The 24,361-nt window shown below is 43.0% G+C and overlaps 2 protein-coding genes across 13 annotated transcripts in view; one reads left to right on the plus strand and one right to left on the minus strand.

The window, feature by feature from the left end:
• The window catches only part of MYO7A (myosin VIIA), a 112,645-nt gene extending 93,227 nt beyond the window's left edge, over positions 1 to 19,418 (plus strand). For 3 of the 5 annotated variants that reach the window (XM_010812768.4, XM_015474829.3, XM_024975887.2), the window contains exons 42-49: positions 1,145 to 1,258; positions 2,337 to 2,424; positions 2,605 to 2,711; positions 3,382 to 3,567; positions 3,923 to 4,039; positions 5,075 to 5,158; positions 6,044 to 6,163; positions 12,040 to 19,418. In XM_010812768.4, coding sequence (XP_010811070.1) covers positions 1,145 to 1,258; positions 2,337 to 2,424; positions 2,605 to 2,711; positions 3,382 to 3,567; positions 3,923 to 4,039; positions 5,075 to 5,158; positions 6,044 to 6,163; positions 12,040 to 12,129 — 906 coding nt within the window. In that variant the 3' untranslated portion in view covers positions 12,130 to 19,418. Of the gene's footprint in view, positions 1 to 1,144; positions 1,259 to 2,336; positions 2,430 to 2,604; positions 2,712 to 3,381; positions 3,568 to 3,922; positions 4,040 to 5,074; positions 5,159 to 6,043; positions 6,164 to 8,623; positions 8,751 to 12,039 lie in introns of those variants that run through there. The other 2 variants (XR_009490688.1, XM_059875139.1) reach the window with 2 other exon arrangements.
• Positions 13,952 to 24,361, minus strand: part of LOC786996 (glycerophosphodiester phosphodiesterase domain-containing protein 4) — a 138,271-nt gene continuing 127,861 nt past the window's right edge. For 7 of the 8 annotated variants that reach the window (XM_059875143.1, XM_059875141.1, XM_059875144.1 and 4 more), the window contains 2 exons: positions 21,561 to 21,613; positions 13,952 to 14,677 (listed from right to left, as the gene is read on the minus strand). In XM_059875143.1, coding sequence (XP_059731126.1) covers positions 14,619 to 14,677; positions 21,561 to 21,613 — 112 coding nt within the window. In that variant the 3' untranslated portion in view covers positions 13,952 to 14,618. The remainder of the gene's footprint in view (positions 14,678 to 21,560; positions 21,614 to 24,361) is intronic. The other variant, XM_059875142.1, reaches the window with a different exon arrangement.

Here is a 24,361-nt window from a genome sequence, read left to right on the forward strand (position 1 = left end):
CACCTTTCTGGAGTTTGTTTTCTCCCTTCTTCAGTCTCTTTTATTCCACCCGCTCTGTCTCTTCTGCGCTTCCTTGGCCTCTGCCGTCACTCATGCTTGTACGGCCACACCCAGGACCCTGGAGGCCAAGGCTTGAAACTTCTTGGGGGGTTGGGAAGGGCACCATCTGGGAAGATCCAGACAGGAGGTGCTTTTACTTTTTTTTTAATTTATTTTTAATGGAAGTATAGTTCATGTATAATATTATGAGTGTCAGCTGTACAACACAGTGATTCACCATTTTGAAGATGATTTTATTATTTTTTTGGCTGTGCTTGGTCTTCGTTGCTGCGCAGACTTTTCTCTAGTTGCGGTGAGCGGGGGTTGCTCTTTGTTGCGGCGCAGAGGCTTCTCACTGTGGTGGCTTCTCTTGTTGCGGAGCACAGGCTCTCGGGACGCAGCCTTCAGCAGTTGTGGTTCCTGGGCTCTAGAGCACAGCCTCACTAGTTGTGGCTCACAGGCTTTGTTGCTCTGAGGCATGTGGGATCTTCTTGGATCAGGGTTTGAACCCATGCCTTCTGCATTGGCAGGCAGATTCTTTACCATTGAGCCACCAGGGGAGCCCATGAATCACAGTTTTTCAAGGCTGTATTCCATTTATAGTTATTATAAAATATTGGCTATATTCCCTGTGTTGTACAGTATATCCTTGTAGCTTGTTTCTTTTATACATAGTAGTTTGTATACTGGAGAAGGCAGTGGCACCCCACTCCAGTACTCTTGCCTGGAAAATTCCATGGATGGAGAAGCCTGGTAGGCTGCCGTCTCTGGGGTCGCACAGAGTTGGACACGACTGAAGTGACTTCACTTTCACATTTCACTTTCATGCATTGGAGAAGGAAATGGCAACCCACTCCAGCATTCTTGCCTGGAGAATCCCAGGGATGGGGGAGCCTGGTAGGCTGCCGTCTCTGGGGTCGCACAGAGTCGGACACGACTGAAGTGACTTAGCAGCAACAGTTTGTGTACTTAAGCATTGTGCTGAGCTCTGGGGAAGCCCCCTCAGAAGGAGGGTGTCTTGAATGGGAAGGGGCTCTATCTGAGGCCCAGCCATTAGAGGTGCAAGAGGCCCTGCCGGAGCCCAGCAAGTGCTTCCCCGCACCAGGCCTTTGAGGTGGAGTCCAGCACCAAGGCCAAGGACTTCTGCCAGAATATCGCCGCCCGGCTGCTCCTCAAGTCCTCCGAGGGATTCAGCCTCTTTGTCAAAATTGTAGATAAGGTAGGTCATGGGTGGTCATTGGTTGCTAATCTACCTGCTGTTGGGCTGTCTACTGGGAAATTTGCTGGGCCTCTGGGAGCTTATGGGACGGTGGGGGTAGGGAGAGAGACAGAAGGAAGGATGGGGCAAGAGAGGAAGAGGCACTCTTGCACACGGCCTCTGATTCTGCCTCCTCCTTACATCCCTGCAGTGGCCCCTTCCATGCAGCCGCTGTCCCTATATCTCTCTCCTCTGAGCCATTGCACAGCCTGGCTACAGCTCTCTTGGGATCCACATGGCACTCTGGGTTCTGGACACACTAGGCTCCTCACCCTGCCCCCCAACACATGTACTTTCCAGATTTGATTTGACTGGTCCCTCAGCTGCCAGGCTCTCAGTTCACCTCTGAAAAAGCCCTTGAAGAGAGAGGGTGACTATCCCCACTAATAGATCACAAGTCCCTGGGCTCAGAAAGGTTAAGTAACTTATCCCAGATCACACAGCAGGGACTCAGATCCAGGTAGGTGTGGCTCTGAAGCACAGGGCCCTGCCTCCGCCCCTCATTGACTTCCATGGACATAAATGTGGGGGGACAAAGGTCCAGCTCTAAAGCCCTTCCCTTGGGGGCTTCCCTGACCCTTGTACAGGTCAGGTGCTTCCCCTTGTTGCTCACCCAGAGTTCTGTGTGAATTCATGTCTGTCTCCTTACTAGTCTGACCCTGTACCAGACACTGTGACCCGAAGTGATCGGTGAGGTCCTGGACCTGGGTGGGAGGGACTTAGAGTCTGTGAGTGGCTCAGGAAACGGATGCCAGAGAATGTCCAAAGCAGGGACTGGGCCGCCATCTCAGCCTTTTTTTCCCAGGGTCCTAGGGCAGTGATCAGTGACTCTTTGCTGAATGAGTGGAGTCACTGTCACTGGCCAGACACTCGGCAGGCAAAATTGGGGCAAGATGGGGCTGATCCACAGACACCCACCCTGGCTGCAAGCAGGAATCTTTCTGGAGAAGGGGTTGTCAGGGAGGCCTTGGGTGGGAAAATCAGAGAACTCAGTATTGCTCAAATTAAAATGAGTGGACTAGAACGACCGTGTCCCTAGGTCATCAGCGTCCCTGAGAATGACTTCTTCTTCGACTTTGTACGACATCTGACGGACTGGATAAAGAAAGCCCGGCCTGTCAGGGATGGTAACGTGAGGCTGAGTCCTGGGATCGTCTGAGGTCTGGGGCTGGCAGGTGCTGGCTGAGTGCCATACCTGAGGCCCAAGTGGGTGGGGCCCCAGGCTGGGGCTTCCTCCGGGGCTGGTGCTGGGCTGGACAGCCCTCTGTGCTGGCATCTTCTGGGTGACCGCCTGCCCTCTGCCTCAGGAGTCGTGCCCTCGCTGACCTACCAAGTGTTCTTCATGAAGAAGCTGTGGACCACCACAGTGCCGGGGAAGGACCCCATGGCCGATTCCATCTTCCACTATTACCAGGTGAGCTGCCCGGTAGCTCGGGGCTGTGCTTGTGCAGCCGCCTTGAGTACTGACTGTGAAAGCAGAGACCTGCTGAGTAGACCCCAAGGTGGGTGGGTAGTTCCTGCTCTGCAGTGTGTCTTCAGGGCGTCCTCGGTTCCCTACTCTTCAGAGAGTGGATAAGATGGTTGTTAAGTTTCCAGAAGCCTGTGGGCAGCGTTAGAGGCTTCATCTTTGCTTTCGGTCAGCTCATCTTCAGCGACTGTGGTTCTGGGTCTGAAAGGTGGGGAAGGGGCTGGTGCTGCTGAGGAAGCCTGTGGGTCTCAAGGGAACACAGTGGGAGGTGGCCAGCCAGAGAGGCTTTTTCCCAAGGAAGGACAGGCCTGGTGGGGGGGCTAGAGTTATGGAATAGTCTCAGGTGCCCCAGCTGGTCCCTCTGAGTGTCTGCATCTTTGAAATGGAGCTGCTTGCCTCACTGGACTGTTATGAGGGTAAATGAGATGATATTCACCCCTGGCTCTGATTTAAAATTGTAAAGCACTGCCTCTGTGCGGCATAAGGCTGTTTCCCTGTCCTGTGCCATCCCACCTTGGGGAGCAGGTGGACCCAGCCTCACGGTGGAGGTGTTTAAGGGGAGAAGCCTGCTTCCCCCAGGTGCCTCCACGCCTGTGACCTTCTCTGTCTCTGGCAGGAGTTGCCCAAGTACCTCCGAGGCTACCACAAGTGCACGCGGGAAGAGGTGCTGCAGCTGGGGGCGCTCATCTATAGGGTCAAGTTCGAGGAGGACAAGTCCTACTTCCCCAGTATCCCCAAGCTGCTCCGGGAGCTGGTGCCCCAGGACCTCATCCGGCAGGTCTCGCCTGACGACTGGAAGCGGGTGAGCACAGAGGGAGACAGTGGGAACAGGCCCCCCCCCCACTTCCGAATGGGTCTCTGGACACCCCAGGGTCAAGGGGGCAGGTGCTGGACAGTAGCCCAGGGAAGTATCTCTTGTGACCCCTGTAAATTCAGCTGGTCACTTTGCAGCTATTTGTGTGGTCTTGGTTACTAAGGTGGCCCGATTTTCCTTGATACTGTTTGACCTGCTTGCTTTGGGGAGGGAAGGGCTGTCAAGAGTCCGTTAACTGGTGTTAGTGGGAGACTGCTGGCCCCCCGTGGCCCATGGCAGCTGCTGACAGTGCAGGGGGCAGGACTGGCAGGGGAGAGGACTCTGACCCACCCTCCCTCTGCAGTCCATCGTCGCCTATTTCAACAAGCACGCGGGGAAGTCCAAGGAGGAGGCCAAGCTGGCTTTCCTGAAGCTCATCTTCAAGTGGCCCACCTTCGGCTCAGCCTTCTTTGAGGTGAAGGTATGCTGTGGGTGGGTGATTCTCAGAGATGGGGAGGGGAACCACATGTTACCAGGACTCCTCCCCATGACTTGGGGAGACTACAGTGGTCTCTGCCACCTGCCTGGGACTGAAAGGAGGAAATGACCCTGAGCTTTGTCCCAGCTAGGTGTCTCAGCTAAGTACTGGGCCCTGGGCTCAGTCCTAGGACACTGAGGGGCCAGCACCTCGCCTGGCAGGGGAGGCAGATGTGTACAGAGGTCAGAGTAACAGAGGATGATCTGTGTGACAGTGGGGAGCCCTCATGGAGGTGGCAGAGCCTGGGAGGCCCAACCACACGGTGAAGGCTGAGAAGGCTTCCTGGGAGAGGCAGCACCTGAGCTTTCCAGGGAGACCCTGGGGGCAGTGTTCCTGGCAGACAGTCTGGCCTGAGCAAAGACCCAGAAGTGTGAGAGCTCAGGCATGGGCAGGAAACGCAAGTGGATGAGTGTGGATGGGCATGAGGTGTGAGGCGAGCAGACTGCGGTGAGAGGCAGGTAGGTTTCCTCCTGAAGGCGGTGCCCAGCCCTGGAGGGTTTTGAACAGGGTTGACGGGACCAGAGGCAGGAGAATGGAGAAGAGACTGGCGCGAGGGGATGGGCATGAGGCGTGAGGGGACAGGTCAGAATGGAGAGGAGTGGTGGCCTCACTACACACCTGGGACGGGGGCCCTTTGACACAGCTTGGCTGTGCAAGAAAGAGAGGTAGGCAAGTGCATCTAGAGGCAAGTATAGGGTTCAGAGAGGTCTTTTAAGGATGAGAGACTTTAGAGCTGAGAGAGAGAGAGACCTCAGGGACTCCTAGAGAAGAGGACAGAAGGGATGAAACTCTTGCCAGTTGCTGGGGACCCATGAAAGGATTCAGGGTAGAGCTGAGGATCCAGAAGAGGTAGAAACTTGAGGTTGTCGGGGGAGAGGCAGACTTAAGCCCAGCTGGGGGCAGCTTTATTTCTCCCCAAATGTACAAAACATTTCCTGCTCTGGGTTCCCCATCTGACTTTTTTTTTATTTAAACTAGCAAACTACAGAGCCAAACTTTCCTGAGATCCTCTTAATTGCCATCAACAAGTATGGGGTCAGCCTCATTGATCCGAGAACCAAGGTGAGCAGTGACAGGGAAGAGCAGGTAAGGGGGGATTTTCTGTCTGTATTTCTAACAAAGGACACCAGAACCAAACTTCAAGACACTCTGTCAGCTACCAATATCCTCACTTCCTCTACCCTCCTGGCCACATGTCCTGAGAGGCTGTCCATGTTTCCTGTGTCTACTTCCTTACCTCTCATCTCTCCATCAAAAGTGCTCTCTGAGTTACTAACGAAGTCCTCACTATGAAATCCATTCAACTCTTTAGTGCTTGGTCTTCCAGTATCATCAGACACTACCAACCCCTTCCCCTCTCCAGAATGCTCTCTGTCCACAATTGGTCAGGTGGCAGGCTGTGCTGGGGTAACTGATGCTCAGATGTGTGGGCTGAGCAGGTCCTACCACTGACACAGGAGAGCACAACTGGGGCTGCTGGCGAAGAGGGCAATGACCACCACCTTCCTCTTGGATCCACGGGCCCACTCACCTGGCTTTCCTTGCCTCTCCCTTGGTCTCCCTCTCAGGCACTTCCCTGGGCTGCTTCTCTACCCAGTGCATACACTGTGTTCTGCAAGGCTGTGTCTTTCTGTCTCCCTCCTTCAACTCCACTGGATCATCTCATCTGGGAATTCAGTTTCAGTTTCCTCATCCTCTTAAAATCTCTAATTCCAGCCCCACACATGTGACAACCCCCTGGGCTTCCTTGGTTGTCCCACTAGCTGGTCCCAACCAAGGCCTGCCTCCCACAGCAGCTCCATGGCACAGCTGGCCTCTACCCTCTTGCTCCTTGCCTTGTCTGAGGGCCCGAGGTCCTTTGTGTGGGTGGTGTCTGTGGGCTGGAGCTGAGGGGAGTGAGGTCAGATGGTCCAGATGTGCAGCCCCAGATTCTCTCTGCTCCCCTAGGACATCCTGACCACTCACCCCTTCACCAAGATCTCCAACTGGAGCAGCGGCAACACCTACTTCCACATCACCATTGGGAACCTGGTGCGTGGGAGCAAACTCCTCTGTGAGACGTCACTGGTGAGAACTCTTCCTTCCAGGCCTGGGGTGCTCCCCGGCCCTGCCTTCCCTCATCCTCCCAGTCCCTGCAACAAACAGGAGGAGTGTGCCGTCTGGTCTGCAGTCAGGATCAAGGGTCAGGTTGGGGCTAAGGTCAGGTCAGATTAGGTCTGGGGAATGGGCTTATTAATCTAGAGATGAGAAACAGACTGCCCACTCAGTAACTATGTCCCCGTGCCTTTAATATTTAGAGATTGAACCTTTGGCCACTGACGTCAACAGCAGAGCTGTTAGCAATGAGGCCTCCTGGACTGAACTCAGCTGGTACAGCCTTCAGAAATCCCTACCTGTGGGAGTGACCATAATCATAACATTTATTGCTATAGAGTTAATTGTACACTACATTCTATTTGAGGCAATAATTGTCCTAACACTTACCATCATCTGATGAGGTAATCAAACAGAACACCTTAACGCAGGCCTTTATGTTTTATTCTATACACTTAGTAGGAGCTCTCTCACTATATCCAAAACATTACAGGCTCCCTAAATTTCTTAACACTTCACTACTGAACTCAAGCAATATCTGATTCTTGATCTAATGTCTTCACATGACTAGCATGCATTTATGGTAAAAATACCACTCTAGGGCCTTCATCTTTGATTGCCCAAAGCACGTGTAGAAGCCCCCATCGCAGGTTCCGTAGTACTTACAGCCATATCACTAAAACTTGGTGGTTATGGCGTATTATCAGAGAAGGCGATGGCACCCCACTCCAGTACTCTTGCCTGGAAAATCCCATTGGATGCAGGAGCCTGGTAGGCTGCAGTCCATAAGGTTGTTAAGAGTCAGACACGACTGAGCGACTTCACTTTCACTTTCCACTTTCACGCATTGGAGAAGGAAATGGCAGCCCACTCCAGTGTTCTTGCCTGGAGAATCCCAGGGACAGAGGAGCCTGGTGGGCTGCCGTCTATGGGGTCGCACAGAGTCGGACACGACTGAAATGACTTAGCAGTAGCAGCAGCAAGGCGTATTATGAATTGTAACACTAAATCCACTAACAGATTTTACAGTATATCCTTTTCTCATATTATCCCTATAACTACAACCAGTTCAATTTGCTTATATCAAACAGATCAAAATCACTCATCTCATATTCTTCCATCAGCCACCTGGCACTTGTTATTGTAGCTATTCTTATCCAAACACCTTGAAGTTATACAGGAGCTACCACTCTAATAATTGCCCATGGCTTCACATCATCCATATGATTCCGCTTAACAAATTCACGTTATGAACGAATTCACAGCCAAACAATAACCTTAGCCTGAGGCCTAAGGTTGCTAGTCTTACAAATTTACCTCTACCCCAGCCATTAGTCTGATTGGAGGGCTATTTGTAGTAAAAGCATCCTTCTCATGATCGACTATTACAATTACTCTAATAGGAATTAATCCAGTAATTCCTGCCTTATACTCCATATAATACTAATCATAATATAACAAGGCAAATACACACATCACATTAGTAACATCTTACAATCTTCTACACAAGAAAATGCCCTCATTAACACTTCATATTTTGCCTCTCTACTTCTACCACTAAATCCCCAAGTCATTTTAGGCCCCTTGTACTGTAAGTATAGTTTTAAAAAATACTAGTTTGTGAATCTAGAGACGGAAGATTTAGCCTTATTTACCAAGAAAGTATGTAAGAACTGCTGTCAGCAATATCTGATTCTTGATCTAATGTCTTCACATGACTAGCATGCATTTATGGTAAAAATACCACGTAACATGACTTTTTCAAACTTTTAAAGGATAGTAGTTATCCATTGGTCTTAGGAACCAAAAAATTGGTGCAACTACAAATAAAAGTAATAAATTTTCCTTTCACATGAGTTACATTATTTATATTAATACCAATCACAACAAATATCAACCAATAAGAGTGACAGTATCCATTATCTCATACGCTTTTATTATTAGTACAATCCCAATAATAATAATCGCTTGGCCTGCATGAATGATTATCTCAAACTGATACTGAATCACTATCCAAACTCTAAAGTTATCACTCAGCTTCAAAATAGACTATTTCTCAATAATCATACCAGTAGCATTATTTGTTATACAACCCATAATAGAATTCTCAATATGATACCTATACTCAGATCCTAACGTCAGTGGATTCCTCAAATATTTACTCCTTTTATCACAATACTAATTCTTGTTACTGCTAATAACCTTTACAGCTTTTCATTGGATGTGAGGGGGTCGGAATGATCTTTCCTGCTTATTGGGTGATGATATAGATGAGTAGATGCACATACAGCTACTCTACAAGCAATTTTATATAACCATATTGGAGCTAACAGATTTGTTATAGCAATAGCATGATTTCTGATAATTTAAATGCATGAAATCTTCAACAAGTCTTTATACTCAAACTAAATCACTCAAATCTACCCCTACTAGGTCTCATACTAGCTGCAACTGGAAAATCCGACCAACTTGGCCTCCACCCAGAACTGCAGTCCCTCAGCATCAGGAGGCCCTACCCCTGTCTCAGCCCTGCTCCACTCAAGCACAGTAGTGGTAGCAGGTATTTTCTTACTCATCCACTTTTATCCTTTAACAGAAAATAATAAATTTATTCAAACAGTAACTAACTGTTTATGGCAATATGCACTCTTACCCAGAATGTTAAAAAAATATTGCTGCTTTTTCCACTTCAAGCCAACTAGGCCTATAATAGTAACAACTGGCATTAATCAACCCTCCCAAGCATTTCTCCATATCTGCACATATGGTTTCTTTAAAGTCATGTTATTGATATGCTCATATCCATAAAAATAGGAGGCCTGTTTAAAGCAATACTCTTTACCACAACTGCCTTTACAACTGGCCTAGCACTAACAGGAATGCCTTTCCTTGTTGAATTTAAAGATCTGATAATCCAAGCTGCTAACATGTCAATACCAGCACCTGATCCTGCTGTCTAATTGCTACGTCCCTCACAGCTGTCTACAGCACTCGCCTTATCATCTTTGCACTACTAGGACAACCTCGCTTTTCCACCCTAACTTTAATAATGGAAATAATCCTCTCCTAGTCAGTTCCATCAAACGTCTATTAATCAGAAGCTGGCTTTATTTTCAACAATACCCCCCCAACAACAATCCCTCAAATAACTATACCTTATCACCTAAAACTAACTTCCCTTGCCATAACCATTCTAGGTTTTACCTTAGCACTTGAAATTAATAATAACACACAGAATTTAAAGTTTACTCTTCAAATATATTCAGGCTTTCCAAACCCTTAGGGTATTTTCCCTAAGAGGGAAAGTATTATTATACACTGTTTATCACCCTACTTAAATCTATCAACAAACCAGAAATCAGCCTGTTGATTAGAAAATATTTTACCAAAAATTACTTCCCTTATTCAGATAAAAATCTCTACATTAGTATCAGACCAAAAAGATCTAATCAAGGTATATTTCCTCATTCCTCATCACCCTCTTCCTAAACATAATTCTATTTAATTGCCACGAGTAGTCTCTGTAATAACCACAACACCAATACGCAATGATCAACCAGTAATAATCACTAATCAAGTACCACAGCTATATAGTGCTGCAGTCCCCATAGCTTCTTCACTAAAAAAACTCAGAATCACCTGCATCATGAATTACCCAATCTCCCAAACCATTAAACTTAAAACACAACCTCCACTTCCTCATCTTTTAAAACATAAAATACAACTGAAAACTCTGTTATTAAATCTGAAAAAAATGCTCCTTATACAGTCTTATTGGAGATCCAAACTTCAGGATACTGCTCAGAAGCCATAGCTGTTGTATAACCAAACACCACTAATGCCGTGCTTAGTTGCTCTGTCGTGTCGGACACTTTGCAACCCCATGGACTGTAGCCTGCCAGGTTCTTCTGTCCATGGGGATTCTCCAGGCAAGAATACTGGAGTTGGTTGCCATGCCCCTCCCTCTAGGGGATCTTCCCAACCCAGGGATCGAACCCAGGTCTCCTGCATTACAGGTGGATTCTTTACTGTCTGAGCTACCAGGAACTCCCAAACACCACTAATATCTCCCATAAATAAATCCAAAGCTATGACAAACCTAGGCAGTGTATTAAAAAGCAAAGACATCACTTTGCTGGCAAAAGTCCATATAAAAAGTATTCAAGCAGCTGAGAGACTGGAAAAGACCCTGATTCTGGGAAAGACTGAGGGCAGGAGGAGAAGAGGGAAACAGATGATGAGATGGTTGGATGGCATCACTTATTCAATGGACATGAATTTGGGCAACCTCCAGGAGATGGTGAGGTACAGGGAGGCCTGGCATGCTGCAGTCCATAGGGTTGCAAATAGTTGGACATGACTTGGTGACTGAACAACAACCACAAATAAATCCAAACACTATTAATCCCCCCAAAAACCCATGAAAATTCAACACAATTCCAACATTATCACCCACAATCAACTCAAACCGACCATGAAGGTTTTGAAGAAAACTCCCCACAAAACTAATTACAAAAATAGTACTTAAAATACAATGTATGCTATCATTATTCTTACATGGAATCTAACCATGGCCGTTGACATGAAAACTCATTATTATTCAACTACAAGAGCACTAATGACCGACACTGAAAAATCATGCCCATTAATAAAAATTATTAACAATGCATTCACTGATCTTCCAGCTCCATCAAACATTTCATCATGATGAAGTTTTTGTTCCTAAAAGGTATTTGTTTAGTTTTACAAATCTTAACAGCTTTGTTTCTAGCAATGCACTACATGTCAGACGATAACCACCTTCTCATTAGTTACATATATCTGCTGAGATGTAAATTACAGATGAATTGTTCAATACATACATGCAAACAGATCTTCTGTATTCTTTATCTGCCTATTTATCCCTATAGGATGCAGTCTTTATAATGGATCCTACAGTTTTCTAGAAACATGAAAACATTGGAGTTATCCTGTTATTTACAGTTATAGCCACAACATTTATAGGTTTTATACTACCCTGAGGACAAATACAATTTTGGGGGGCAACAGTTATTTCCAACCTTCTCTCAGCAATCTCATACGTCAGTATAAACCTTGCTCAATGGATCTGAGGCGGTTTTTCTGTAGATAAAGCAACTCTTACACAATTCTTCACTTTCCACGTCACTCTTCCATTTATCATTGCAGCAGTAGCTGCTGTCCATCTATTAATGTTTCATGAAACAGGAGCTAATAATCCCACAGAAATCATCTGATATAGGTAAAATCCCATTTTGTTCCTACTATATAATTAAAGACATCCTAGGTGTCTTTTTTACTAGTTCTAGAATTAGTATTAGTCCTATTTTCCAATAGTATTAGTCCTATTTTCACCTGATTTATTAAGAGATCCCAACAATTATACCTTGGTAAATCCTCTCAATACACCACCACACATTTAACCAGAGTGGTGTTTTGTACTTGCATATCCTATGAACAACTAACTCATCAATCCCCAGTTAACTAGAAGTACTAGCCCTAATCTTTTCAATCCTAGTCCTAATACCATTCTTCACACATCCAAACAATGAAGTATGACATTCCAACCTCTTATCCAATGTTTATTCTTAGTAGGGATTTGAGCAACCCACAAACTAGCACCTTAATGTGGGATCACAATAACCTAGAACCCTAGATATCTGGCTGGCTGAATCCATACCTTCAGCTGTGTGGCTGAGTCCAGAGTGGGGCAGGATTTGCCTTTGTCCAGGTTTCTGTCCCCTGCAGTTTCCTGGGTGCTGTGTTCTGGGTAAGAGTGGGTGGCTGTGTCCTACTTGGTGCTCTGTTTTATCTTCTGCTGCTCTTTCCAGGGCTACAAGATGGATGACCTCCTGACTTCCTATATTAGCCAGATGCTTACGGCCATGAGCAAACAGCGGGGCTCCAGGAGTGGCAAGTGAACAGTGGCCCTTTTGCTCTGGCCCTGTGCCTACTCTCAAGGAAGCAGTTGGCTCAGGACCATCAGCTACCTCTGCATCCAGGGGAAGACCTTGGCTATCCAGGCAGGGAGGCTGAACCAGCTGGCCACCACTGACTGTACCAACGTGGCCTCTGATCCTTCTTCCAGTGAGGTGACCTTGCTGGGATGTAGAACTCCCTCCATCCAGCCTGAAGCACCTGGTTGGTTCTAGTCCTGGCTTGCTGTGACAATCCCAGTTGTAAAAGCCTGTGCTCCTCGGATGTCATTCTTAACTCATACTAGCCCTACCATGTGACCTCTTTTGAGGTCATGGCCCGGAAATGTAACCAACAGGACGACCTAGTTCTCTATGCTGGGAACAACCAAACAGATTATCCTGAAACCTAAGGAACTGGCTTAATACCCCTAAGTCCAGGAGCTTCAGCTGGGATGAGGGAGACAGACTGCTTCTAAATATTACAGTGTGAGTGCTGAGCTGCTGTAAATCTCCCCTGATGATCTCAGGCATAAAGCCTGTGTTTTATCTTCTGGTCTGGTAGTGTCTTTGCTGGGGGAAGTGGGAGGGGGCAGTGTGTGGGGCCAGGAACAGGGATCTGTGGGGTAGTGGTCTATATAACTCTCTCTGTGGTCTGTGTGTGCAGGATCAAGCTGTCTGGGTTTGGGGGTTGGGGTGCCTGAGCCCATAGTGTGCTAAAAGGGGCTTCAAGGGACAGGCTGGGCCTGGGGTAGGTTGAGGGGAAATGACGGATGTCAGCCTGGGAGGTGGAGACCTAATTGTGGTTGGCTGGAGATCCAGAGCGGGGACCAGCTTCTGGGCCAGTGGATCCAGAGTGGCCCTTGTATCCTGCCAGAAATGTCTCCTTGGTCCATTAAGAAACCTCCAAGAACCCCAGAAACCATGCTGCCTTGGGTTAATCCTTACGTCCAGTGGGTGTCTGTAAAATATTACTTTGTGACTAGGATGGAACAATCAAGTTTGGACATGACCTGGGCAGGTCTAGGGGTGAGAGCTTCAGACGGGGAAGGTGTGATGTAGGGGTGGGGCATCCCTCTGGGCTGTGGCTGGGATGAGAGCCTGGAGAAGTGACGGGGGAGAATCCTCTAGCCAGTGGCATGTTAGTGATCTGTCCTCTAGACCCCTGATATTCAGCCTAGCCAGCCCAGCTCGTTTGCCCTCAAACACTGACGGGTCTGGGGTCACCTGCATGTAGGTGACAAACCACTCCACAGGAAGTGCTATTACTCTTCTCTCCAGATGCCTGTGTGGGAGGTGGAGGGGCTGTTGTTGAAATGGAGGCCCCAAACCAGACAGCCCTGCTTTCTGGGATGACAGTGCGGCTGTCCAAGGCAGCCCTCCCCCACCGATGTTTACAGGACTCCACCGTCAGCCCAGGATAAACCAGAGCCACAGGGAACATCCTGTGGTGTCTGCCCCTGCCCATCACCATATACATGGGAACATGAGGCCTGGAGAAGGAGCATGAATAGGTGATGGTCGCACGGGTGGAATGCGACTTGCTGTTTCTAACACTGGGATTTCAGATCTAGTTTCCCTTGATGGCCAAAGGCCACTGGGTTATGCCCATCACCCCAGTGGGGAATCAGCCAGTGACCAGCTATGAGGAAGCACCCCAGGCACACTGTATGACAGGATATGTGTGTGGGGTGAGACTTTGCCCCTGACTCATGCTCCACACTACTCCTCCTTCTCTGGATGGCATCATTTTGGCACTCATCCCCTAGTCTTTGTCAGTCTGAGTGGCCACAGAGGGGTGCAAAGAGTGTATCAATTACCTTCTGAGTTCCTGAGAAGTTGCCTTTATTTACATGCTGATGTTCACCACAGCCACTCCTTTAGCGGGGAATATTATGAAGGGTCAGGATGAGACAAATCCTGTCTCACCTGGAGAGCAACCAGCTCCACCTCCAGGATCACATGGTTATCCCTTTGCTCATCACTTGGAGATGGAAGGCGAGACCAGAAATGGTTTTCCTGAGAGCCTCCCTGGCTCTTCTGCACTTCTTTCTTGACCTCTCTCTACCATCAGTTCACTCTGGGCCCAGAGAGGAAAGAAGAAGGAGGAGGCGGCAAGTTGTGGCTAATTCTTCTTTGAAGACAGCCCAAAGGAGAAGAGCATTCTGGATGTGGTAGAAACCATCGTAAAAGAGGATTATTGGGAGGAGTCAATGGGGGTGGTGGTGTTCAGGTTATGTTTCAGGAGGAGGGTCTTCCATGGAGGGAATTGTTGGTTCATTTGCCTTCATGGTAGGCAATGCAGTTTGCAGTTTGGAGGGTGGCCTCTCTGTTGGCCCCTGAAATGGGTGCTTAGATGGGTTCAGAGACCAGCTATGTGGCCACAGGTTGTCTAACATCATCCTTGGGATGCATGGTTGGTTTAGTGGTTTCCTTGAGAGCCTCTGGTATAATGGATTTAGAGCCTGGATGTTCCCTTTTGCTTTTGGTTAAATCTAGCGAGTTTCTTCAACTCTCAAAACTTCTTCGTGGAGACTTCTTACACTTGGAGTTTCTGTGGGATAGAAAACAACATAGTTTCCTCCAAAGTCACTTCTCCAACCTTTGCTGGTCACATGGCAAAATCCTAGTCATCTTTAAAATGTCAGCCCCTCTCTTACCATTTCAGATTCTTTCCCCCTATTTCTCTCCCTACCCAGGCTTTGGGAAGACTTTGCTATGGTCCTCTATTCATCAAGGTGCTGGAGTTTAAGTCTATTGTCTGAGGTTCTAACTCCATGGGAGCTGTCAGAAGGCAGAGATCAATATGTGCTTAAAGTTTGTGCATTTCATAACCACTCCTTCCAAAGCAGTTTGAATAGAAAAATGAAGACATTCTCCATTAAAATGGGAGCTTTTTAAGGACAGAGACTCTGTCTTGCTTGTCACCCCATATACAGTGCTCAGGAGTGTCTGTCACACAGTAATTGCTCAAAATACAGCTTTTTTTCTAACTGAATGATAGAAAAAAATAGACAATGGAGACTTTTTATAGTAATGCAGCTAGGAAACAGACTCTTATGAAAGACAAATTAAAAACTGGATAATGTACAAAACCAAGGACACATCTTAAATTTATTTAAGGATTTACTATATAATGAGGAACAGTGGAACTGAAATCTAGGAGAGAGTGAAAATCCTAAAAAGCAAGCCCAGAATTCAGTTACTTTTGCCCTGAGTGTAATTTCAGTCTTGAGAAACAGGTGCACGCATGAGTTTCATTTTTTTGTCAACCTCACAGGCAAAGAGGACTTTTATTGCACTTGAATTTATAATTCAATTCCATGACATCCAATATCTATGATATTAGGTTTTCAAATGCATGAATGTGTTATGTTTCTCCATTTATCTGGGTCTTCTTTTTCTCACTAAACTTTTGTAGTTTTCAGTGACCAATCATTTATCTTCTTTGCGAGGGCTTACAGTATCTTCCTAAAATTCCTATTTATGTTTTTATGCTGTTTTAAATGATGCTATTTCAATTTTTAAAGTTTACAACTTTTAACTGATAATGTATCAACATACAGTTATTTTTTTGTATACTGATCTTGTGTCCTGAGGTATTGCCTAAGTTTCTGGTTCTAGTAGGTTTAGAGGAATATAGAATTTTTTAATGTAAATAATCATATCAGGAGTTTTACTTCTTCCTTTATGCCTATTGTTTATCTTACTAAACTGGCTAGGATCTCTAGAACAATGCCAAACAGAAATGGCAGATATCCTTGCCTTATTTCTGATCTTAGAGGGAAAATACTGTTTCACGGTTAAAAATGATATTGGCTGGAGGTTTTTGAATAAATATCTCTCATTAGATTGAGGAAGTTTCATCTAGTCCTAGCTTACTCAGAGCTTTGATCATAAACAGTTGTTAAATTTTGTCAGTTATGTTTTTGTTAATATAGTAGATTAATTTGATTAATTTTCAAATGACATATTCATCTTGTACTGCTGGTATAATTCTCACTTGCTCCAGATGTTTTACCCTCTTTTAAATTGATGGATTCAATCTTTTAATGTTTTGTCCAGGATTTTTATGTCTAAGTTCATGAAAGACACTGATCTATAAATTTAGTTCTTATACTATCTTTGTTAGATATCCTTTATGTAAGATTATTGCTGGCCTCAAAGAATCAGCTAGGAAATGTTCCTTTGCCTTCTTTTTCTGAGTTAGTATAAAATTGGTATTATTTTAAAATATTTGATTGGCCAGTGAAACTTGTTGGGTCTGGACTTTTCTTTGTGCTATGTTTTTCATACACAGATTTGATTCTGATAGACAGTGGGTTATTACAAATTTCTATTTTTACTTCTCTCAGTTCTGGTAAGTTGTAAATTTCAAGGAATTTGTTTACTTCATTTAAATTGTCAAATTTAATGGCTTAAAATGTCTATAATTTTCCTTTATATTTTTAGGATTTGGAGATAGTCCCTCTTTCATTAATCATTCACCCATACAGGCAATCAAATTTTCTCCCTCATTCATTTTACTAAGAATCAATCAATTTTATTTATCTTTCCTAAGAACTAGCTTTTCACTTTAAAAAAATTTCTCTATTGTTTTGGAGACTCAGACATAGAAAGCAGACTTGTGGACACAGTGGTGGAAGGGGGTGGTGTGACAAGTGGAGAGTAGCATGTAAACATATGTATTACCATGTATTAAACCGACACCTGGTAGGAATTTTCTGTGTGATACAGGGAGCTCAAACTGTGACAGCCTAGAGGGGTGGGATGGGGTGGGAGGGAGGTTCAAGAGGGAGAGGACATATGTATACCTACAGCTGATTCATGTTGATGTATGGCAGAAACCAACACAATATTGTAAAGCAATTATCCTCCGATTAAAAATAAATAAAAAATATTTCTCTATTGTTTTATCTTTTCTATTTCATTGCTCCTATTTTTATTATGTCCTTCACTTAGAGAAAAATTTACTTTTTTAGATTGTTTAAATATTGATTAAATGTCTACCTTAACAATCTACCTTCTAACATTTAAAGTTGCAAATTTCCCTCTAAGTTAGACTTTAAATTGTACCCCACAAATTTTGCTGTTGTATATGCATTATCCTTTAAAAATATTTTCCAATTTTCCTTGAGACTAACCCCTTGATTAATGAAATATTAAGAAATACATTAATTTTCAGTATTTAGGATTATCTAGATATTTGTAATTTAATTTCTTTTGTGGTCACAGAACAGTGTGGGATTTTGATCTTTTGAAATTTACTGATGACACAGTTAACATATTTTTATTTTTGGCACCCATAACTAATTACTGTAATTTCAGTAATTTTTACTACTTTTGTTTTTTAATCTTCATATAAGTGATCCATATATTACCTTTATTATATATGTACATTTTCCAGTGAGATTTGTACTTTTGCATGTTCTCTTATCAATTAGTGCTATTTCTTTTCAGCTTAAAGAAGTCCCTTTAACATTTCTTACAGAACTGGCATAGTGGTGATGAAACTTGCCTAGCTTTTGTTTATCTGGGAAACTCTTGATTGCTCCTCTTCAACTCTTGCTGGGTAGATAATTCTTGGTTGGACATTTTTTTCTTTTCAGGACTTTGAATATATCATACCTGTCTTTCTGGCCTGTATATTTTCTGCTTAAAATATTTGCTGATAGATTTTTGGGATTTCCCTTGTGTGTAACAAGCTGGTTTTTGCTTCCTCCTTTTAGGATTTCTCTTTATCTTTACCTTTTTCAAAAAAGACTATTTAGTAAAATCATATATACACACACATACAATACATACACAAACACATTTCTGTACCCTGACCCTTAGACTCATAATGAGTATGAATGTGGAAGTTTAATATTTTTTAATGGATACATTGTATTTCATCAACTAAGAGAATACTCATACTGTACTATGGTTGAATGTTTGTATTATTTCCTTTTTTAAAAAATTTATTTTTAATTGGAGAATAACTGCTTTACAATGTTGTATTGGTTTCTACCATACAACCACACAATTATGTCTCCCCTCATAATTATGAGGAGTCATAATTATGTCTCCCCTCCCACCCCTCCCCTTACCATTTTAATTGTAATATGTCTTGGTGTGTGTCTTTTTGGGTTCATTTGGAACTTTCTGGGCTTCTTGGATCTGGATATCTGCTTTCTTCCCCATATTAGGAAAAGTGTTCATCCACTTTTTCTTCATTTAATTTTTCTGGCTCTTTCTCTGTCTATTCTCCTTCTAGAAGCCCCATAATGTGAATATTATTACACTTGATGCAGTCTCAAATGTCTCATCACGTTAAAATTCTTTTTTCATTTTTCTGCTCTGTTTGGGTGAGTTACATTTATTTTGTCTTCCAGCTCACAGATGCATTCTTCTACCTCATCCATTCTGCTTTTGAACCCTTCTAATGTATTTTTCAGTTCAGTTATAACTACTGTTTGGTACTTTCTTATACTTTTTATCTTTCTGTTGAAGTTTGTATTGTTCTTCCATCTTTCCCCCCAAGATCAGTGATCACATTTATGACCATTAATTTTAACTCTTTAGCAGGTAGATTGCGTAACCCTATTTCATTTAGTTCCTTTTCTGAGGTTTGGTCTTGTTCTTTTGTTTGGAACGTATTTCTCTGTTCCCTCATTTTGCTTAATTCTCTGTGTCCATGTATGAGGTAAATCATCAATCTCTTCTAGATTTGTTTTATGGCTTGATGTGTGGTCTATTTTGGCAAATATGCCATGTACGTTTGAAAATGTTGTTATTCTGCAGTTGTTGAATGTAATATTTTCTGTCAATTAGAAAACTGATAGAAAATAGAAAAATTATAATATTTTCTGTCAGGTTCTCTGAAAGTATTCAGATATCCTTTCTTATTTTATTTTTTGTGCGTCGTTCTTTCAGGTGATGGGAGAAGAATCTTAAAATCTCTGAGTGACTCTTTCAGTTTCTTTTTTAATGTGTTTTGAGGCTTGGCTCTTAAGTATATAATTTACAGTGTCATCCTGATATAGCAACTGTTTATCATTATGAAATCTTTATTTCTAGTAATGCTCCATGTTTTGAAGTTTTCAGATATTATTTCTTATGCTTATTTTTACATGGCATATTATTTTCCATCCTTTTTGTTTTACTTCATTTGTGTTTTTATATTTTAAGTATTTCTTTTCTAGACAGCATATGTTTGGGTCCTCCTTTCTTCTATCCAGTCTGACATTTGCTACTCCTGGTTTTGAGAATTTGGTTCATTTGTATTTACGTAATTAATAAAATGGTCGAATGTATGACATGTTTCAACTTGTTTTCTATTTGTTTTGTGTATTGTTTTGTTTCCTTTGTTCTTCTCAATCCACCTGTTACAATAGATATTCTCCTGCTGGCTTTGAAGAAGTAAGATGCTATGTTGTGAGAAAGCCTTAGAACTAGGACCTGAAGGTAGTCTCTAGGCTCTTAGAGCAAAACTCTTTCAAGAATGATTAAGACAACATGGATGGCTTTATATTTGTAATTTTAAAGAACTAAATTCTGCCAATGACCAGTGAACTTGGAAGAGGACTCTGTGTCTCAGATTAGATTACAGTCCAGGCCAACATCTTGATGTTATCCTGTTGAGACTTTATGCAGAGGACCCAGCAAAACAATGCCTGGACTCCTAGTCCACATAAACTGTAGGATGATAGATTTGTGTTGTTTTGAGCTGCTAGGTTTCTGGTAATTTTTTACACAGCAGTTAAAAACTAACCATATAGTAATAGAATATATCCAAAAAGAAGCATAAAAATTAAATAGGATAAAGGACTTCCCTGGTGGTCCAGTGGCTAAGACTCCCCACTGCCAATGCAGGGGGTCCAGGTTCACTCCCTGGGCAGGGAACTAGATCTGACACACCACAACTAAGAGTTTGCAGGGCAAAGCTAAAGATCACATGTGCTACGGCTATGACCCAATGCAGTCAAAAGAAAAAAAATTTAATAGGTTAAAAATAAAAATAAATGGTACCAGGAATCCCAGAAAGAGAGTAGTGGGAGAAAAATATTTTAAAAAATACAGACAGAACATTTATTTACTTACTGATCTAAGAAATTTAGCAAACCTTAAGCAGATAAATACACTCACGTACACTAAGGTAAACCATAATTCAGAACTGTGAGAAAAATAAACGTCTGTTGTTTAAGGCACCCAGTCCTTGGTACTTCATTTTGGAAGCCCTAGTTTACTAATAAACTACTAAAAATCATAAGGCAGCTGGAACACAGCCTTCAGTCGTCTTAATAGCCAGCAGAGTGATCTTTTTAAAATCCATAAAACAGAGTCACTGGAGATCACTCTATATCTTAAGAAATTTGAGTCATTTTGGTTAAAACATTCAATTTTATAGTAGGAAAGACCACTGCTCTTCAAAGTTCTGAATTTATTTTTCAATGGTCTCTATGGACCCATTCCTGCAACTCTAAGTAATGTATGTGTTGAACACTGCCAGCTGGTACACAGCATCTCAAGATCTTTACCACTGTCCACAAGAAGTTAAATTAATTCATGATTTTGTGACTGTACCAACTTTACTTAAGGCTTCAAGAGCTATGGGAGGAAAGTGTATTATGAACTGCCTCCTAACTGGTTTTCTCTCTGACATTGCATTGGCTTCCAAACCAGTAACTCACTATGTGACTATCTCCACAACCTCCTAAATAATAAACTCTAGCTTCCCTCCCCTTACTGGACCTATCTCACTCAGTCCTGAGTTATTTTGCTGAATAATACATTATTTTGCTATTCTATCCTTTTACCCAGAAGTTTAAGCATATTGCTCCCTTGTTGAAACTCATTTGTCATTTCCTGATTGTTTATATGCAGAGCCTAGACTCTAGTCCAGAATTCCAGGATCTCAGCAATTTTCTCCTTCTGACTTCCAACATAATCACAACTGGAGCCACAAAAAGCACATTCAGCCCCGATGAGCATGGCAGCTTCTCTGTCCTGGTCCTAGATGCCTGAACCAAAGATGTCAACTGCTATACCTTTGCCTGCTTCCTCACTGGTTCTCTGTAGGCCAGAGCTCTGTTCTCTTGAGCCGCCCTCCACAGAGAGCTTTCAGGTACTTCAGTCTTTCTCACAGTGCCTGACACAAAGTGGGAACTCAATAATAATTGTGACGAATGAATATATGAACAAGACAGCAAATAACCACATTAAAAAATCTTCCAAGGAGTCTCACTGCTTAAGAGAAGAAAGTCCACAATGAATCTGGATGTTAAGGGCCCCTTAGTATCTGTGCCCAGCCTATTTTTCCCAGCTTCTCACTGGTTCCCACCCCCTGATTTTTAGACTCCTTCAATTCTTGTCAGGAACATTAAAGGCAGGCCCTGCCTCCTGGAGGCAATGGTTAGGGATGAAGAGATGGGAGGGTGCTAGGCCTCTGACTTTACCTGTGTAACTGGTGATACCTTGGAGGATTTTTTCACTCTGGCTTTCTCTCAACCTAGAAGGGAGCAGAGTGTTCATGAGCCTCACAGACCTCTTTCAAAGCGACAATAATAACAGGCAGTGAATAGAAAAGAACATTACCCAGTCAAATGCTACCTTAGGCAGAGGGTTTGTAGCATCCCCCCTTAAAAGATAACTCAAATGAAATGATGGGCATGATGAGGTCTAAGGAACCACGGTCCCTTCTAGCTAAAATTCTTCTACCAGATGTCCCCTCCCCCACCCTGAACCTTATAATCTTGTAGCATTTTCCCTCAAGAATTCTCAAATGTCATTTTTTTAAAATTTTATTTTATTTTTAAACTTTACAATATTGTATTAGTTTTGCCAAATATCAAAATGAATCCGCCACAGGTATACCTGCGTTCCCCATCCTGAACCCTCCACCCTCCTCCCTCCCCTCCCCTCCCTCTGGGTCGTCCCATTGCACCAGCCCCAAGCCTCCAGTACCGTGCATCGAACCTGGACTGGTGACTCGTTTCATACATGATATTATACATGTTTCAATGCTATTTTCCCAAATCTCCCCACCCTCTCCCTCTCCCACAGAGTCCATAAGACTGATCTATACATCGGTGTCTCTTTTGCTGTCTCGTATACAGGGTTATTGTTTCCATCTTTCTAAATTCCATATATATGCGTTAGTATACTGTATTGGTGTTTTTCTTTCTGGCTTACTTCACTCTGTATAATAGGTTCCAGTTTCATCCATCTCATTAGAACTGATTCAAATGTATTCTTTTTAATGGCTGAGTAATACTCCATTGTGTATATGTACCACAGCATTCTTATCCATTCATCTGCTGATGGGCATCTAGGTTGCTTCCATGTCCTGGCTATTATAAACAGTGCTGCGATGAACATTGGGGTACATGTGTCTCTTTCCCTTCCGGTTTCCTCAGTGTGTATGCCCAGCAGTGGGATTGCTGAATCATAAGGCAGTTCTATTTCCAGTTTTTTAAGGAATTTCCACACTGTTCTCCATAGTGGCTGTACTAGTTTGCATTCCCACCAACAGTGTAAGAGGTTCCCTTTTCTCCACACCCTCTCCAGCATTTATTGCTTGTAGACTTTTGGATCGCAGCCATTCTGACTGGCATGAAATGGTACCTCATAGTGGTTTTGATTTGCATTTCTCTGATAATGAGTGATGTTGAGCATCTTTTCATGTGTTTGTTAGCCATCTTTATGTCTTCTTTGGAGAAATGTCTATTTAGTTCTTTGGCCCATTTTTTGATTGGGTCATTTATTTTTCTGGAGTTGAGCTGTAGGAATTGCTTGTATATTTTTGAGATTAGTTGTTTGTCCGTTGCTTTATTTGCTATTATTTTCTCCCATTCTGAAGGCTGCCTTTTCACCTTGCTAATAGTTTCCTTTGTTGTGCAGAAGCTTTTAAGTTTAATTAGGTCCCATTTGTTTATTTTTGCTTTTATTTCCAATATTCTGGGAGGTGGGTCATAGAGGATCCTGCTGTGATGTATGTCAGAGAGTGTTTTGCCTATGTTCTCCTCTAGAAGTTTTATAGTTTCTGGTCTTACATTGAGATCTTTAATCCATTTTGAGTTTATTTTTGTGTATGGTGTTAGAAAGTGTTCTAGTTTCATTCTTTTACAAGTGGTTGACCAGTTTTCCCAGCACCACTTGTTAAAGAGGTTGTCTTTAATCCATTGTATATTCTTGCCTCCTTTGTCAAAGATAAGGTGTCCATATGTGCGTCGATTTATCTCTGGGCTTTCTATTTTGTTCCATTGATCAATATTTCTGTCTTTGTGCCAGTACCATACTGTCTTGATAACTGTGGCTTTGTAATAGAGCCTGAAGTCAGGCAGGTTGATTCCTCTAGTTCCATTCTTCTTTCTCAAGATAGCTTTGGCTATTCGAGGTTTTTTGTATTTCCATACAAATTGTGAAATTATTTGTTCTAGCTCTGTGAAGAATACCGTTGGTAGCTTGATAGGGATTGCATTGAATCTATAAATTGCTTTGGGTAGTATACTCATTTTCACTATATTGATTCTTCCAATCCATGAACATGGTATATTTCTCCATCTATTAGTGTCCTCTTTGATTTCTTTCACCAGTGTTTTATAGTTTTCTATATATAGGTCTTTGGTTTCTTTAGGTAGATATATTCCTAAGTATTTTATTCTTTCCGTTGCAATGGTGAATGGAATTGTTTCCCTAATTTCTCTTTCTATTTTCTCATTATTAGTGTGTAGGAATGCAAGGGATTTCTGTGTGTTGATTTTATATCCTGCAACTTTACTATAGTCATTGATTAGTTCTAGTAATTTTCTGGTGGAGTCTTTAGCGTTTTCTATGTAAAGGATCATGTCATCTGCAAACAGTGAGAGTTTTACTTCTTCTTTTCCAATTTGGATTCCTTTTATTTCTTTTTCTGCTCTGATTGCTGTGGCCAAAACTTCCAAAACTATGTTGAATAGTAATGGTGAAAGTGGGCACCCTTGTCTTGTTCCTGACTTTAGAGGAAATGCTTTCAATTTTTCACCATTGAGGATAATGTTTGCTGTGGGTTTGTCATATATAGCTTTTATTATGTTGAGGTATGTTCCTTCTATTCCTGCTTTCTGGAGAGTTCTTATCAAAATGGATGTTGAATTTTGTCAAAGGCTTTCTCTGCATCTATTGAGATAATCATATGGTTTTTGTTTTTCAATTTGTTAATGTGGTGTATAACATTGATTGATTTGCGGATATTGAAGAATCCTTGCATCCCTGGAAT

This window comes from Bos taurus, chromosome 15 (genome assembly GCF_002263795.3).
Source record: "Bos taurus isolate L1 Dominette 01449 registration number 42190680 breed Hereford chromosome 15, ARS-UCD2.0, whole genome shotgun sequence".
Lineage (NCBI taxonomy): Eukaryota > Metazoa > Chordata > Mammalia > Artiodactyla > Bovidae > Bos > Bos taurus.